At 42.1% G+C, this 17,283-nt stretch overlaps 1 protein-coding gene across 4 annotated transcripts in view; it reads left to right on the top strand.

The window, feature by feature from the left end:
• Positions 1-17,283, top strand: part of EPPK1 (epiplakin 1) — a 263,841-nt gene that overhangs the window by 225,842 nt on the left and 20,716 nt on the right. For all 4 annotated transcript variants that reach the window (XM_068124604.2, XM_078783359.1, XM_078783361.1 and 1 more), the window contains 12 exons: positions 5,212-5,361; positions 5,679-5,833; positions 9,195-9,321; positions 9,526-9,709; positions 11,667-11,824; positions 12,249-12,427; positions 12,714-12,852; positions 14,294-14,487; positions 14,612-14,783; positions 14,881-14,964; positions 15,703-15,807; positions 17,070-17,171. In XM_068124604.2, the coding sequence (XP_067980705.2) occupies positions 5,212-5,361; positions 5,679-5,833; positions 9,195-9,321; positions 9,526-9,709; positions 11,667-11,824; positions 12,249-12,427; positions 12,714-12,852; positions 14,294-14,487; positions 14,612-14,783; positions 14,881-14,964; positions 15,703-15,807; positions 17,070-17,171 (1,749 nt within the window). The remainder of the gene's footprint in view (positions 1-5,211; positions 5,362-5,678; positions 5,834-9,194; positions 9,322-9,525; positions 9,710-11,666; positions 11,825-12,248; positions 12,428-12,713; positions 12,853-14,293; positions 14,488-14,611; positions 14,784-14,880; positions 14,965-15,702; positions 15,808-17,069; positions 17,172-17,283) is intronic.

Raw genomic sequence — 17,283 nt, 5'->3', positions numbered from 1 at the left:
AGTGGTCCCAACTGTATGACCATGCATTGTGGCCCTTCGGGGGGCATGATGCATGCGTTTGAATGACCATGCGCTTCCCCCTCGGGGTTGAGGCGCATGTGTATTGTTATGGGGACAGCCTTGTTGACGTTGTGCCTTGACCATGGGGTCAAGGTGCACGTCCAAGGCTGTTCAAATGTTTGACTTTTTACCTTTTTCTTGTAAAAAAAGGCAGGCCCTGTCCGGGGCCCTAAAACGGACAATCAAGTACTGCATGCAAATCGGACCTGGCAGGAGTAATACCCTGCCGGTGGATTAAGGGGTCTCACTCCTATTAAGAGGAGTGGTCCCAACTGTATGACCATGCATTGTGGCCCTTCGGGGGGCATGATGCATGCGTTTGAATGACCGTGCGCTTTCCCCTCGGGGTTGAGGCGCATGTGTATTGTTATGGGGACAGCCTTGTTGACGTTGTGCCTTGACCATGGGGTCAAGGTGCACGTCCAAGGCTGTTCAAATGTTTGACTTTTTACCTTTTTCTTGTAAAAAAGGCAGGCCCTGTCCGGGGCCCTAAAACGGACAATCAAGTACTGCATGCAAATCGGACCTGGCAGGAGTAATACCCTGCCGGTGGATTAAGGGGTCTCACTCCTATTAAGAGGAGTGGTCCCAACTGTATGACCATGCATTGTGGCCCTTCGGGGGGCATGATGCATGCGTTTGAATGACCATGCGCTTCCCCCTCGGGGTTGAGGCGCATGTGTATTGTTATGGGGACAGCCTTGTTGACGTTGTGCCTTGACCATGGGGTCAAGGTGCACGTCCAAGGCTGTTCAAATGTTTGACTTTTTACCTTTTTTCATTGCAAAAAAGGCAGGCCTTCTGTGTGGGCCCTAAACACACAATCAAGCCTGCATGCAAATCGGACCTGGCAGGAGTAATTCCCTGCCGGTGGATTAAGGGGTCTCACTCCTATTAAGAGGAGTGGTCCCAACTGTATGACCATGCATTGTGGCCCTTTGGGGGGCATGATGCATGCGTTTGAATGACCATGCGTTTCCCCCTCGGGGTTGAGGCGCATGTGTATTGTTATGGGGACAGCCTTGTTGACGATGTGCCTTGACCATGGGGTCAAGGTGCACGTCCAAGGCTGTTCAAATGTTTGACTTTTTACCTTTTTTCAGTGTAAAAAAGGCAGGCCTTCTCGTGCGGGCCCTAAACGCGGGTGAATAAGCACTGCATGCAAATCGGACCTGGCAGGAGTAATGCCCTGCCGGTGGATTAAGGGGTCTCACTCCTATTAAGAGGAGTGGTCCCAATTGTATGACCATGCATTGTGGCCCTTCGGGGGGCATGATGCATGCGTTTGAATGACCATGCGCTTCCCCCTCGGGGTTGAGGCGCATGTGTATTGTTATGGGGACAGCCTTGTTGACGATGTGCCTTGACCATGGGGTCAAGGTGCACGTCCAAGGCTGTTCAAATGTTTGACTTTTTACCTTTTTTCATTGCAAAAAAGGCAGGCCTTCCATGCGGGCCCTAAACGCGCGAAGAACTGCATGCAAATCGGACCTGGCAGGAGTAATGCCCTGCCGGTGGATTAAGGGGTCTCACTCCTATTAAGAGGAGTGGTCCCAACTGTATGACCATGCATTGTGGCCCTTCGGGGGGCATGATGCATGCGTTTGAATGACCATGCGCTTCCCCCTCGGGGTTGAGGCGCATGTGTATTGTTATGGGGACAGCCTTGTTGACGTTGTGCCTTGACCATGGGGTCAAGGTGCACGTCCAAGGCTGTTCAAATGTTTGACTTTTTACCTTTTTTCATTGCAAAAAAGGCAGGCCTTCCGTGTGGGCCCTAAACACACAATCAAGCCTGCATGCAAATCGGACCTGGCAGGAGTAATTCCCTGCCGGCGGATTAAGGGGTCTCACTCCTATTAAGAGGAGTGGTCCCAACTGTATGACCATGCATTGTGGCCCTTCGGGGGGCATGATGCATGCGTTTGAATGACCATGTGCTTCCCCCTCAGGGTTGAGGCGCATGTGTATTGTTATGGGGACAGCCTTGTTGACGTTGTGCCTTGACCATGGGGTCAAGGTGCACGTCCAAGGCTGTTCAAATGTTTGACTTTTTACCTTTTTTCATAGTAAAAAAGGCAGGGCTTCCCTGTGGCCCCCAATACAGGTTCAGAGAACTGCATGCAAATCGGACCTGGCAGGAGTAATTCCCTGCCGGTGGATTAAGGGGTCTCACTCCTATTAAGAGGAGTGGTCCCAATTGTATGACCATGCATTGTGGCCCTTCGGGGGGCATGATGCATGCGTTTGAATGACCATGCGCTTCCCCCTCGGGGCTGAGGCGCATGTGTATTGTTATGGGGACAGCCTTGTTGACGATGTGCCTTGACCATGGGGTCAAGGTGCACGTCCAAGGCTGTTCAAATGTTTGACTTTTTACCTTTTTTCATTGTAAAAAAGGCGGCCTTCGAGCGGGCCTAAACACACAATCAAGCCTGCATGCAAATCGGACCTGGCAGGAGTAATGCCCTGCCGGTGGATTAAGGGGTCTCACTCCTATTAAGAGGAGTGGTCCCAATTGTATGACCATGCATTGTGGCCCTCTGGGGGCATGATGCATGCGTTTGAATGACCATGCGCTTCCCCCTCGGGGCTGAGGCGCATGTGTATTGTTATGGGGACAGCCTTGTTGACGATGTGCCTTGACCATGGGGTCAAGGTGCACGTCCGAGGCTGTTCGAATGTTTGACTTTTTACCTTTTTTCATTGTAAAAAAGGCAGGCCTTCTGTGCGGGCCCTAAACGTGCAAATCGGACCTGGCAGGAGTAATGCCCTGCTGGTGGATCAAGGGGTCTTACTCCTATTGAGAGGAGTGGTCCCAACTGTATGACCATGCATTGTGGCCCTTCGGGGGCATGATGCATGTGTTTGAATGACCATGTGCTTCCCCCTCGGGGTTGAGGCGCATGTGTATTGTTATGGGGACAGCCTTGTTGACGTTGTGCCTTGGCCATGGGGTCAAGGTGCATGTCCGAGGCTGTTCGAATGTTTGACTTTTTACCTTTTTTCACAAGCAAAAAAGGCAGGCCTTGACTGGGGCCCTAAAACAGTTGGTAGACCTGCATGCAAATCGGACCTGGCAGGAGTAATGCCCTGCTGGTGGATTAAGGGGTCTTACTCCTATTAAGAGGAGTGGTCCCGATTGTATGACCATGCATTGTGGCCCTTCGGGGGCATGATGCATGTGTTTGAATGACCATGTGCTTCCCCCTCGGGGTTGAGGCGCATGTGTATTGTTATGGGGACAGCCTTGTTGACGTTGTGCCTTGGCCATGGGGTCAAGGTGCACGTCCGAGGCTGTTCGAATGTTTGACTTTTTACCTTTTTTCACAAGCAAAAAAGGCAGGCCTTGACTGGGGCCCTAAAACAGTCGGTAGACCTGCATGCAAATCGGACCTGGCAGGAGTAATGCCCTGCTGGTGGATTACGGGGTCTTACTCCTATTAAGAGGAGTGGTCCCAATTGTATGACCATGCATTGTGGCCCTTCGGGGGCATGATGCATGTGTTTGAATGACCATGTGCTTCCCCCTCGGGGTTGAGGCGCATGTGTATTGTTATGGGGACAGCCTTGTTGACGTTGTGCCTTGGCCATGGGGTCAAGGTGCACGTCCGAGGCTGTTCGAATGTTTGACTTTTTACCTTTTTTCACAAGCAAAAAAGGCAGGCCTTGACTGGGGCCCTAAAACAGTCAATAAGTCCGAAATCTGGATTGGCGGCTCTGCTTGATGTTTAGCCAATGGGGACCAATGAATAAATCTCTGTCTGTTGACAGAGTGGCCGGGCTGAGGCCTCCAGAAGACCCTTTGGGTCGGAGGTGACGCTTTGGTCTAGGACTTCGGTCCACAGGAGATCGGGACAGCGCTCGTCACGCTGTTATGTTCGTTGATTATTATCCCCGCCGATCGCACCACACCCCCTGGTTTTGGTTTGCACTGGTGGGAACGATGGTCTGTGTGGCAGACAGGCTGTTGGTTCCTTGCGGGTTATGCGGTATTTACCGTGTGAGACATAATTAGTGGCTGGTGCTCACCATTAAAGCTAGGAGGTGCCTTGATCATATATATATATATATATAAATAAATAAATATATATATATATAAGTATATATATAAGTATATATATAAATATATATATATAAATATATATATATATAAATATATTTATAAATATATATATATAAATATATATACAAATATATATATCAATATACTGTATATATAAATATATATATAAATATATATATAAATATATACCGTATATATAAATATATATATATAAATATATATATATAAATATATTTATAAATATATATATAAATATATGTACACATGTACACATGTATACATGTGTACATATATACATATATACATACATATATACATACATATATACATACATACACACATACACACATATTTATGCATATGCACAAATATACACATATATAAACACACACACACACACACGGGATTGGCGGTCTGTGCCTTTTATGATTACATCACCACCAAAGGTGGACGGAGGTTATGTTTTCATCACTATCTGTCTGTCTGTTTGTCTGTGAGCAAGATATCCAAAAAAGGTTGTGGATGGATTCGGACGAAAATTGGTGAACAGGTTGGGTGTATGACAGGGACGAATCGATTTGATTTTGACGAATAACCGGATCTGGATACTATATTTTTTAAAGCGATTCTTCACCATTAAGTGATATGGCGAAAAACGATATGTAGCATGATATCTCAAAAACCTATGGACAGATTCGGATGAAAGTTGGTGGACAGGCTGGGTGTTTGACATGGGCGAATTGATTCGATTTTGATGAAAACAAATATGAGAATTTTGTTTATTTTTTTTAAAAGTGATTCTTCACCATCAGACCAAAAACGATATATAGCACAATATCTCAAAAAGTTGTGGACAAATCATGACAAAACGAGGTGGATGAGTTGAGTCAGTGACAAAAACAAGCGGATTAGATTTTGGTTCAGGTCCGCATCGAGATCAGTCCTAAACGGATATAAACAAAAGGTAAACTGGTCAGCCTGACCCGAGGTGTGTGCTCTATCGAGTGCCATTCTTGATTGCATTGGTATTGATAACTCATATCATTTGATTGGCCTCCGTGCTGTTGTTTGTGTTTGTACTGCAGCCTGAAAAACAGGTTATGGACCTGATGGTAAAAGCAGATGAGTTGGTGAAGAGATCTACGAAGATTGTTCAGCTCAAGCCACGAAGCACAGATTTTAAGCTGCATGATGCTGTACCACTGCATGCAGTGTGTGACTATACAAGCAAAGAGGTAACACCTTGGTAGATAATGATCATTACATCTTGTTTATCTTCATATAATTGGGGATGGATCTCAAAAAGGGTTTTCAGAGCTTAACAAACCGAGCTTGAGAAGTTTACCAAGAGATACCAATGACCCTCAGAAATTTTCACTCCACTGAATCAATATGGTGGAAAAGATTTCTATTGGAATATTCATTCATCCATTGAAACGACCTGAAATATAATTACCCAGAAGGAAACAGATTCATGAATCATGATGAAATCTTGTTTTTATCTCGATCATTATTTTGAAATTAAAAGTGTTTTTTTTGTGTGTAATTGCAGGTGTCCATTAAAAACGAGGCTGGTTATGAATTGAGGTCACCAGCTCGAGATGGACGATGGAAAGTCTCAGGAAAGGGTCAGCAGGAAGTGCTGGTACCAACAGTCTGCTTTGTGGTCCCCCCACAAAACCCTGATGCAAGACAGGCTGCAGGAAGGTGCATTCCTTCATTCAAATAATCTATATCTCTCCTACACAACAGCAATTCAGTTTCCATTCTTATGGACTAGTTCAATTATTACTCCACATACTTGCAGGTTTACATAGAACATAATAACATAGAACATCTAACATAGAAGCTTAATAGAAGAGGCCACAAAGGTTGTTTTCAATTTCCGATCTATATTTTTTTGGCTTGGATCAAATGTTCTTCTTTACTCTTTTGAGACTGAAATGGACCGTTGTGACATCATTGTGTAGTGCCGCCACGTGACGCGTTAGTGCTGCCTCCTGGGTATGATGCTGATGTGCTTCTCATGTGTTGTTAGAGGGAAGTTAAAAGTCTGTTGACAGTAGTCGTGTGGCGTTGTTTTTAACAAAGGCGTCGTGTGGCATTTAAAATGAGAAAGAATGGATGTTGGAGCAGGGTGCCGGGTGTTAGTGGAAACTTTCTTAAATAGTCATGTTTACTATTGCAAGTGAAGGTTAGAGTAAAGTGAGGAGTTGGTGGCAATGGGGGAAGAGGAAGAGGACAGTTTGTATGTTATTGGGACACTAAACTAAAAAAAAATTGCATTTAAAGTTATAAGATGTGAATATCAATGAAAACAATTTGTTTCTATCTTTAAAAGAATATCAAAATTAAAGACTTTCCAAAGTTTATAATCAGACAAACTCGATATTGCTTGGAATTTGGAAACATTTTTGTGGAGTCCCTCATTTACTCGGTGCTATTTTACACTTGATTTATGCAGCCATTTTTGGTGGCGTTTGAGTTTTGGTTATAATGATTCACATTTTGTTCTTTACATGTTTAGCATTTTGTTCTTTTTTTTTTTTTGTATACAGGATCGAGGCTCGTGAAACAGCTAACATTCATCACACAAAAAAAATCAAACAGACACACAAAACATATAATAAGGGTAGTGGTAGACAAGATGGGGAGAGAGGGGGAAGCACACAAACACAACATTTGAGAAATCTACATATTTGCAGACAATCTACATATAACATAATCAATAAGTAACATTTTTATACCTCTATCTCCCTCTTCTCCAGGTACATTCCTCTCCTCTCAACCTCTTTATTTTCCTTCATCCCTCCCAATCTTTCTACATACACATACGTCATAAACATGAGGCGAACGTAAACTTTGCAAACTTCATTCGTGTGAACTCAAAAAAGTATGCATTCAAAATGACCGTTGTTCATCTGGAGAACTACAGCTTGCTATTAGCAAATGGTGTTCGGTTTGAACTTTTGTTTGTTGTGAACTTTGTTCAGCCAAACACTTGTTTCTGGGTATGTGAACTTGCTTAGTCTTGGAGACTGAATTTCATTCATATACTTGATGTTTAACTGTTTGAGTGCTGAATTTTTCCAGTAGCAATATGAAAATGTTATTTTTTTCAAGCAAACTGAATAAAACATCTATTATTTATAAGACAACAATAGGAGGCAACCATCGGAACAAACACTTAAATAGGAACAAATAATACACATTGTTGAACAATGATGCGGCCGGACAATCTTTATGACAATGACATGTCAACATGGAATTTCAACATATAAGGATGCCAATAAGTCTATCAAACCACCTAAAAGGTGGTTGAACAATGATGCGGCCACGATCGTGGCCAACAGCACTCAAACAGTTATGAGTTAACTGTAAGGGCACTCATTAAAGCGCATACCTCCACCACGCTGAACGGTTTTTGTTTTGAATCCCACTGATAGGCTGGATCTGCATCCGGATCTTCACCAAATCTAATCAATTTATCTTTGTCATAAACCCAACCTACCCACCAAGTTTTGTCCGAATCTGTCCATAACGTTTTGCGATATCCTGCTCACTAACAGACCGACAAAGACAAACCTTCGGTAGCAGAGATAATAATCTTACTACAATATAATTCACCAAATGTCCGTCCGTCCATCTGTCTGTCTGTCAGTTCGAAGGTACCGCAAAAACGGCTGAACCGATCGCAACGATATTTTGGGCGGGTAATCCTAGGACCCCCTGGAGTAAAATAGGCTATATTGTTTTTCCAATTTTTCCAAGTTTTACAATTTTCCAGTTTTTCCAAACACGATGGAATAATATTTACCGATATGAACAGTGATGTGGCTTTTGTTGAAATTCTACGTACCAGGAGAGAGTAGATCGACTCCTGACGAACTCTTCCTATATAAACGTGCGGCTCCGAAGTAACACAGCAGCGTGTGCAAAGCGACTGAGAAACAGGTGTAGCGGCCGCTTCCGTGTTACAGATTGGGCGCACACTCTTCACACATAAACGTGCGACTGAGAAAGACATGCAGCGGCCGCTTCTGTTTTTGCAGAATTAAATCTTTTTTCAAAATGGGCGCCATGTACTGTTTCGATTTTGATGATTTGCATGTGATATGATTTAACGGATGTTTATATGAATCGTTTAAAATAAAAAAGCCTTCAATTTCTGATATTTTGCCTTTTCATTTGGGCCTCCCAATTGAAGCCCCGCCCATAGGGCGGGTACCGTTGCTAGTAATATTATAATAATATATTTCTCTAAACAAGGAATTTCAACATATAAGGATGCCAATAAGTCTATCAAGCCTCCACTATGATTTCCAATGGATTGTTGTTTGGCCGTGCTCTATCCTTTATGGAGAACAATCAATGAAGCAGCACGCACCGTTTTTAAAGTCTTTGGTAGTGTGAGAACCGCTGGCATCCCAGACTCAGATCTGATGCTAACCATTACCGCACCGAATGTAGTCTTTTTTATTACAACCAGTATACTATTGTAAAGTGAGTTAGACTTAAATATAAATGTGCCAGATAAACGTATTGCTTATCAGAGCACTGTGTGACGCTGACTGGCGAGCTGCATAGAAAAGGACTAAATACTCCATTAAAAAGGGCAACCATCAAAGCCATCCAGCACCAGAGAAGATGTGAGCCTCGAGCAACACAATGCGGGGGAGGGATTAACAACTACGAGATTGGGGAGAAAAACCTTTTGACTTGAGCTTTGTTTGGTGGAACGCAAAAGCTTGTGTTCTCAACTCAATTCAGTGAACTTAGACTTGGCTGAACACAATCTTGTCGGAACTCGAAACCCTTTGTACGTTTCATAATGTCTAGTACATAATATCTTGATGGCTCTTTATGGTTTGGTAATTAAATTAATGAAATAAAAAATAATTATTTCTAGCCTTGTTATATTTTTCTTCAGGTCATTAATATCCTTCAGTCTTTTTACCAAACCCCTTGTTGCAACCTTGTGAACTATTGGTCCCTCCTCTCCCTTCTCATTTGTATCTTTTTCTTCTCTCCATCTACTTATACAACTAACGTTTCCCATTTCCTTCAGGGTCCAAGATAGGCTGCGTGGGTTGCAGGGACAGTGGTTGAAGCTACAGTCAGAGTACCGCTGTCTGATTACGAGGCACAGACTTTTGCTCCTCATTAAGAACATCTGCACATGGGACCTCACTGCAGTAAGTATTGAATTATAAGGAAATGCTTCCATCAACAACTTGTTGGGAACAATCAACTTTGTCTTCCGCAACAATGCTTCTTCCACTGACAATGCCATTACTCGAGACTTTGTGCATTTGAAAAACACATGTGGAAATCGTCTTATTGAGCAATTGATCTTCTCGTAAATGAAATTGATTGTATAAAAGCATTTTGATGGGCAGGTGAAACAAATGGGGCCAGAAAAAGGCCAACAGCAGCTGCAGCAGTTGGAGCTTGAGTGGAAGCGGCTGCAAGAACAGAGCGTCGGATCGCAGTCGCTCGGGAGTGATGACCTCCAGGGGATGGAGGGGGATGTTTCTGCCTGTTTGCAACATCACCGTGCTTTGTGCCAAGCCAGGGAGGCTGGTAAGATGGATAGATTGCGATAAGCAGAAAGTTTAATTGAACTGTAACTGCATTTTATCCTCCGGGAAATCTTTGTTTAAAGAATTGATCACTTTCCATGGAAAGAATCTTCATGGATTGAAATTTCAGTGATCAGCTTGGTAAAGCATTGAGATGATTAACCAGGGTAGAACAACAGCTCAGTTAGTAGTAAGGTTATCGGTAAATGCCAGCCTTGATTTGATCCCCGACTGGGCCAGACTTAGTTTAACTAATGAATGGTCAGTCTTGTGTAGTAATAACAGGAAACCGTGCATGTTTGACTTGGTATTAGCAGGAGATGTTCCATACTGTTCTTCATGAAGTAAAGCCGGCTATATGGTACGCAACATTTATATACAGGATGTTAAAGGTCTCAGGAGTGTTAACCTTGCTTGAAATTCACCATTTTGGTTCCTCATTTGGATCACGTCCAGCTGAAGACTCGATAATCTGATTGAGGATATCCAGGTTGTCACATATTAATGGAGAAACAGGGTGCATTTCATTAATTAATTCATGTACCATGCTTTAAACAGAATGTTGATTCTGCTGCAGTAGTTTCTTGGCTAGAGTTACAATCCCAGACGGGTCACCACTCTGACACAGGAAGTCAGTGCAGGAATTTGGAGCATTGTTCATGCTCCCTGGTGTTGGCTTAGCGGTTAGGGTTCCGGCTTGGGATCCTAGGGTCCTGGGTTCGAATCCCGGTCGATCGCTGAATTAACGCCAGTGGGGTTGACTCAGCCTGTCATCCTTCCGAGTTTGGCAAATTGAGTACCAGTTCACTGGGATGAATGATCCCGGTGTGTACCCTGGTTTAGAATAGGTACACTGTATCCCTGCACATCATAAGAGGCGACTAAGGGTTGGCGTCAGGAAGGGCATCCGGCCATAAAAACATTGCCTCAAACAGGGAACCATGATTGTCATGGGGCCCGCAAGGCTAACCCCCACTCTAGTGGGGAAAATGGCCTTAAAACGATCATTCATATATTCATTTGTTCATGCTCCTGGTGATAACTCACCTACTCTTCACAAAGGACGACATGGGATCTTTAACATCCACTAACTAATGTCGGAAGACAGGATGCCTGTTTAACATCCATCCGAGGGACGACACACACATTGATAAATCAACCTGCCTGTGAAACACCAGGCCATCACTCTAACTCTAAGGTTATAGTGAAATGAAATATCTAACACCATACAATGTATTCAACCTGCGTTTGCGATTCTGGTTCACCGAGATGTGTCACACCCCTAACTGAAACCTCTGTAACGAGTTATTTCAATGTAGGATTCAAAGGCAAGACCTCTCACATTCCAGTCTTTATCACTCACTACACCATATTGTCACCTCTCTCACCTCCATTGAAAACAAGTGTCCATATACACTATGCAAGGCTATGTCTTTCATGCAAATCCACATGGATTTTATCACAGATATTCAATCCAGAAACAGTGGATACACTACTCCTACCCACTTTCGTCACTGCATTTTGAAGAATTTACCCGTTCATGAACTCATTTGTAACTCATTCATTTACCGTTGGAGGCTCATTGCGGTTAAAGAACATTGCAGGAAGTATTACATAAATTAAAATAATGCTTGAAAAAACGTACTCAAAAGCTTTCTGGGACCTCTCCTAAAGGTTAGGTCGATCAGAATGGGGGATAACGGCAGGACCATCCTTTCTACAAAGCGCCATTTTGTGCTGTACATGGTCCTAAGAGGAAAATAATGAAACCCACTTAACAAAAACAGTAAACACAATTTGAGGTGCTGTCTAGACAGCTATGAACAGACAGGTATTCTTAAAATCTCAGCTTATGCGTATCATGTGATGTTTCATCATATTTTTGGTGATGTTAATTTTTAAAAACACTTACCGACTAGGTATTATACAGACTTCAATTTGACATCCCTGCCATACAGAGGAGAAAAATGAAAAAAGGTGTCAACGTTGTTTGGAGGAGCTAAGGAGGCTCGGAAAGAAACTGCAAGCTACAGAAGAGGATGTGGCAAGGAAAGCTCGCATCCCAATGGATGGCGATCATGCAGAGAATTGCAAGAAGAGGGGCAAAGAACAGCAGGTAAAATATATACATTGATTAGTGCAAATGGGAGGGGTATGGGATTGGTGGGGATTGGTGGGGAGTTGAGGGATGATCTAATGCTATTCATGTAACACCGGAGCCAACTGTACACATTCCATCATTCTCTGACCCCACACTAAAAAAAGGATATTCCACAAGATGATGACCGTAATTAATAGATCCAATACTTATCGATTATTAGAATTTTACATTGTTATATGAAAAAAAATCCATGACTCTTTCAAATGCAACTTCAGTGAATTCCCCAGAAATTTATGTGGATATGCAACCACGTCTCGTTTGCAAATGATCAGACCTAGGAATAGTTGAATTTTCAAAAACCTACACTTGTTTGATTTTCACTTATTTTTTTAATTTATTTTAAAGGATCGTTACCTCTGTGAATGGCTGATTTTTGCAGTTGGTTTGCGGTGAAGTAGAGGACACTGCAAGAAAAGTGGACAATGTGTGCAAGGAAGCTACGGAGCTCCTCACTCTGTCCGTGCCACCAGCCAGCGCTCCTGCACTGTGCTCTGAACTGGGATTGGTAGAAAAGAAACAGGAGCAGGTTCGCTCTATCTGCACCCTCTATTTTGACAGGTAAACAAAGTGCAATGATTTGTTTTCTAACTGTTAGGCTTATGGGAAGAGAAAATAAAATGAAAGGCTTTGAGAAATGCAGCAAACAGGCCGCAGTCAGCGATGGGTTCCTTTAGAAATATGTGCTGCGCTAAAGGATCTGTTGTTGTATTTTTAAAGGATTTTTTAAAATCAAATTCAGAAGAAGTAAAGACTATGGAATGACGAATTGAGATAGTGCAGAGTGATTGATGATGATCCATTGACATGGTGATTGATGGTAACCGAACACCTTTCTATTGAGCAGGCTCAGAGATATGGCAGATGTGGTTCAAAAAACACGTGAAGCTGACGAGACAATCTTGGAGTTGGAGCACAGCCTCATTGAACTGGAGGTTCCACCTGTTCAGCCAGAAGAGCTTTCCAAGCACAATCAAAAGCTTCAGGTGTGGTACAGCAAAACAGAAATATATATATATATATATATATATATATATATATATATATATATATACATATATATATATATATATATATATATATATATGAAGGTTATTGCAAATGTAAAGCCTCTTGTTTTATTTATCAATAATTTTCAACTCTTTTTCTACTTTCCAGCACCCACCTCCACACCCACACCTCTCTTCCTCCTTCCTCTAAAAAAATAATTTAACCACAAACCATTCTGTCAATTCTGTCAACGTGTAATTACCTGTCAGTCAATTTACTTTACCGAGAAACCTTAGCAGTCTTACCAGTTAGTGCCTATTATGCTGTCAAAGGAAAATCATAGCAAAATAAATAAATAAAACCGAGTTCAAATACCCTTACTAATGAATCACTTACGAACAAATTTATTTACAAACTCAACCTGGGACTCCTTACTAATGCTTCCACTTTATTTCATGCACATGTGAGGTGTACAAAATGGCAATGCCTTGTGTGAGTGGAGGCATGAAGTTTCATGGGCGGTGTATAATATAAGTGTCACTGGTTTGCTCGCCTACCAGAAGTAAAAAATATTATAATTTGAAATTATTCCCTCAATTCCATCCAACAAATAATTTCCTTTTTGTCCAAGTAACTCAACGAGAAAACTTAATTCAATTGCAAAGAAACAAATTCTCCGACAAAGTTGTATAACCTGGGGTATTTTCAGTGACCAAGCAGCTAGCTCACACTTGCCAAACCATCCGTTCCTTATCAACAGGTTTTGAAGGGAGTGCTTGCTTGAGTGCTTAAGCCATTTGTCTAGCATACCACAATAAACTTGGTAACTGAACACACACCAGAAGTAAAAAAAAATTGGGGATGGAGAGGGGATTGAGGACTTGACAAAGAAAGGGGGAGTGGAGGACTGAGAGTTGGAGTGGACAGAGAAGGAACAGAGTTGGCAAAAGTGGTAATGAGGCTTTGTGGTGGGGTGTGTTCGGGAGGAGGTTGGAAGACTGGGAGTATGGATGGGAGGAAGGGGATTGAAGCCTTTGGGTTTGGATGGGGGGGGGGGGGGGAGGTTGAGGACTTGGGGTTTAGGAGGAGGGCTTCAATACTTGGGGTTGAGGACTTGGGGCTGGGAGGGGGGGAAGGTGAGTTGAGGACCTGAATAAGAAAGGGGTTGAGGACATGGTCACATTTTACATTATATGGAAATTCCATTGGTCCCTACCATTAAGCTGTCAAAGGACATTCCTGGCAAACTCCGTAAATATATTGCACACTATTGGGAACTAATTCCTTTACAACAGCCCAGTGGAACTGGGTTATCTGCTAGTTCCCTATAAATTCAAATTCCTCAGAAACCATTTTGCATCCTGCGAATCATCAATTTATTGCAGCCTTTTTAATGAAGTTAAAAGGATAAAACAGAGTTATTCCTTTCTTTTCCAGGCTGTTCAAAAAGACATGGCTCAACCAGAAGCTGCTCTGAAAGCTCTGGAGCAATGCTTAGTCCAGGCAGAGCAGAATGACCAGAAACTGGCACAGCTATGCAGCTCATCCGATCCCGATCTTCCGTCGTACCGGAAATGGAGTCAGGAGTTGCGGCTAACGTTGGATAATGCTCAAGGCCAGCTATCATGGAGGTGAAAACCCCATTTGTTTTGTCATCACATTGCATCATAATCTGCCCAACATTGATACACTAATCCAAAAATGGAATGATTGATTGCAAGTTTGTTTCTAATCACTTGTGCTGTTCAAATGCAGGCCATTGAAGCTTGAAGCCCTTGGCCAAAAGATAAGTGCCTACTGGGAGCTGCACTTGTGGCTGATACGCCTGCTAGAGCAGGCCGGGCAAGTACGCCGTGTCACAGAAGAGTCAGAGGCGAAAGAAACACAAGATGTACCGACTATTGCTAAGCAATTGGAGCAGCAGAAGGTGAGGATGTCTCCCAAATACATTTGCATTTCTTTGTTTTTGAGCAACATCACCATTCAAACATTGTTACATTTTTGTCGACGTGGTCTGTGCACAGATATTAGTTGAAGAGCTCGAGAAAGCACAGCCTCGTTTGAATGAATGCCAGAAATGTTCTGACAAGTGCACAACTGCTCTTCGGGTCAGTGCTGTCCTGGCTATTTGCGTATAATCGGTATAATTTTCAACGTCATAATCAAATAGAAAATAGCACAGGTACCAAAAGGTCGGTTGTTTAATTTCTGCAACTTCAATCGCTCGAGATGTACCATTTTCTAAACTTTTTATCGCCGAAACCAAAATGTATTTTGCACCTCACAGCAGTTGATGAAGACTGAGATGTAACTTGCATTCAAAATATGAAAGCAAGTGACAAATCATTTTTTGTCATTTTGAATTATGGAGATAGATAAGTAACCAAACTCGACCCAATAATCCAATACTTGATTCTAGCACCAATACTTACCCTTGGATGATGTCATGTGCTAGTTGAACAACATTCGAGCTTACTCGGGTATTTTTGCCCAGTTGAACACAACTTTAGGTCATGACAGGCAGAAAAAAAAGAAACTAGCAATTCTATTTTTTGGAGGTATAGTATTTTCATGCCCTTAAGCTAAGGATAATAATAGATATTATTGATAACAGCTTATTTCTTTGTTAACCATCTTAGCCCTTTTTTTAAAATCCCATATCATTTTGTGCAGGATTATGAACAGAAAGTGGATACTTTATATCAGAAAGTGGATATCAGAAAGTGGAAAGTGGATATCAGATCTGTATTATCCACAGAAAGTGGATAATATTATAAGAAATAACAGCTTATTTCTTTGTTAACCATCTTAGCCCTTCTTTTAAAATCCCATATCATTTTGTGCAGGATTATGAACAGAAAGTGGATACTTACACGCGGGCTGTGGAAGCAAGAGAAAGATCTTTAAAGAAACCCTCGAAAGACTCATTCTCTGACCAAGTCACACAAGAGGTAGATAAACATTACTTGTCATCATGAACCTCCTCTATCTCTTCTCTTCTCAATCTATGCTCTCTTCTTTGGCTATTCTTGAATTAAGTACAGTGTTATTGGTGTTTCCTCTTATCTCAATCATCTTTCTATTGATTGGTCAATCCAATTAAATATAGAAGATGTCACTGATAGTGTTGGGTTGTGCCATTAGGTGCCCTGGTTCAGTTTCCTTCCTGATACCCAACACGTTATGTGGTGTCAAATAGTTTAAAGGTTGCCCTGCAATCCTGGTACTTTCATCTGATTTTGTCTTTCATCTAATGGTGATGATGATTTAAGGAACAAATAGTAAGTGGCCAATGTATACCTATCCTTTTTGGTTTTCAGGCAAAGATGCATGTTTATTGGTTTGAAAATCCTTTCATGAACATTTATTTTGTTCTTCGAGATAAAGTGCACGTGAATGTTTTTCTTTTAAATTTTTTTGCAAAGAGTCGTCTGTGAAACGTTCTCTCATCTACATAGTCAACTGTCCTTCCATTTTCGTTACCTGCGCCACCGAAGGTGGATTGGGGGTTATGTTTTAATCCTTGTGTGTCTGTCTGTCTGTCTGTATATGAACAGGATATTTCCAAAGTTATGGACGGATTTCGCCGAAATTTGGTGGATGAGTGGGTATGTGACATTGTCACATCTGTCACATAAGTGACATCACATATGTCACTTGTCACATTGTGACAAGAACAGGCCGATTCGATTTTGGTTCAGTTCTGGATGCCGACCCGACCTATCAGTGGGGTACAAAACATAAACTGTTCAGCTGGCAGAGCTATACGCTCTACTGAGTGCTGTTCTAATTTGTTTTTCATTTGCAATATTGATATTATCCATTGCAAATAATGTGCAAAAGTATCTTCAGTCAGTGAGATGTATTTTGGCTGTGCTGTTACTTGCAAAAATCTTATTTTTCATATGGAATTCTCGGCTCATGGTGTAGCGAAAAGATAGATGACAATAGTTTGACTGACCGACAGAGGGTAAAAGAAGAACAGACAGATAAAAATGCAAGTACATGACACAAACGCAGGTAGTTGAGTGGCAGCAAAAGAATAGGGAGAATAAATAAATTATTGGGAGGTTAACAAAAGTTGAAAAGATCGGAGATGGGTATGGGTGATGGGGCGTTGCATGGGGTGATGACGGACGATACTCATGAAAGATTGTATTCTCATTAGGCTTATACATCCATATAAACCTGTACAATTTGTTTTTTTGTGCAGTTTTTGGATTTGCAGACCCAATACAACACCATGCTGTCCTGGGCCAGAAAACACTTAGAATCTCTCAAAAACAAATTAAAAGAAGCAGAAAGTGCAGCCAAGGTATGTCTTGATATTTTTGACCAATATTAATAAATAACTGTATGAGGCCATCTGTTTAATATACACACATTAATAGAACATCGATGCACCACCCCCACTGCTCACCCTGATG

The sequence above is a fragment of the Myxine glutinosa genome, chromosome 8 (genome assembly GCF_964187855.1).
Source record: "Myxine glutinosa chromosome 8, kmMyxGlut1.1, whole genome shotgun sequence".
Taxonomy (NCBI): Eukaryota; Metazoa; Chordata; class Myxini; order Myxiniformes; family Myxinidae; genus Myxine; species Myxine glutinosa.
Note: the sequence above shows the minus strand (reverse complement) of the source record. Positions and strands in the feature narration are given on the sequence as shown.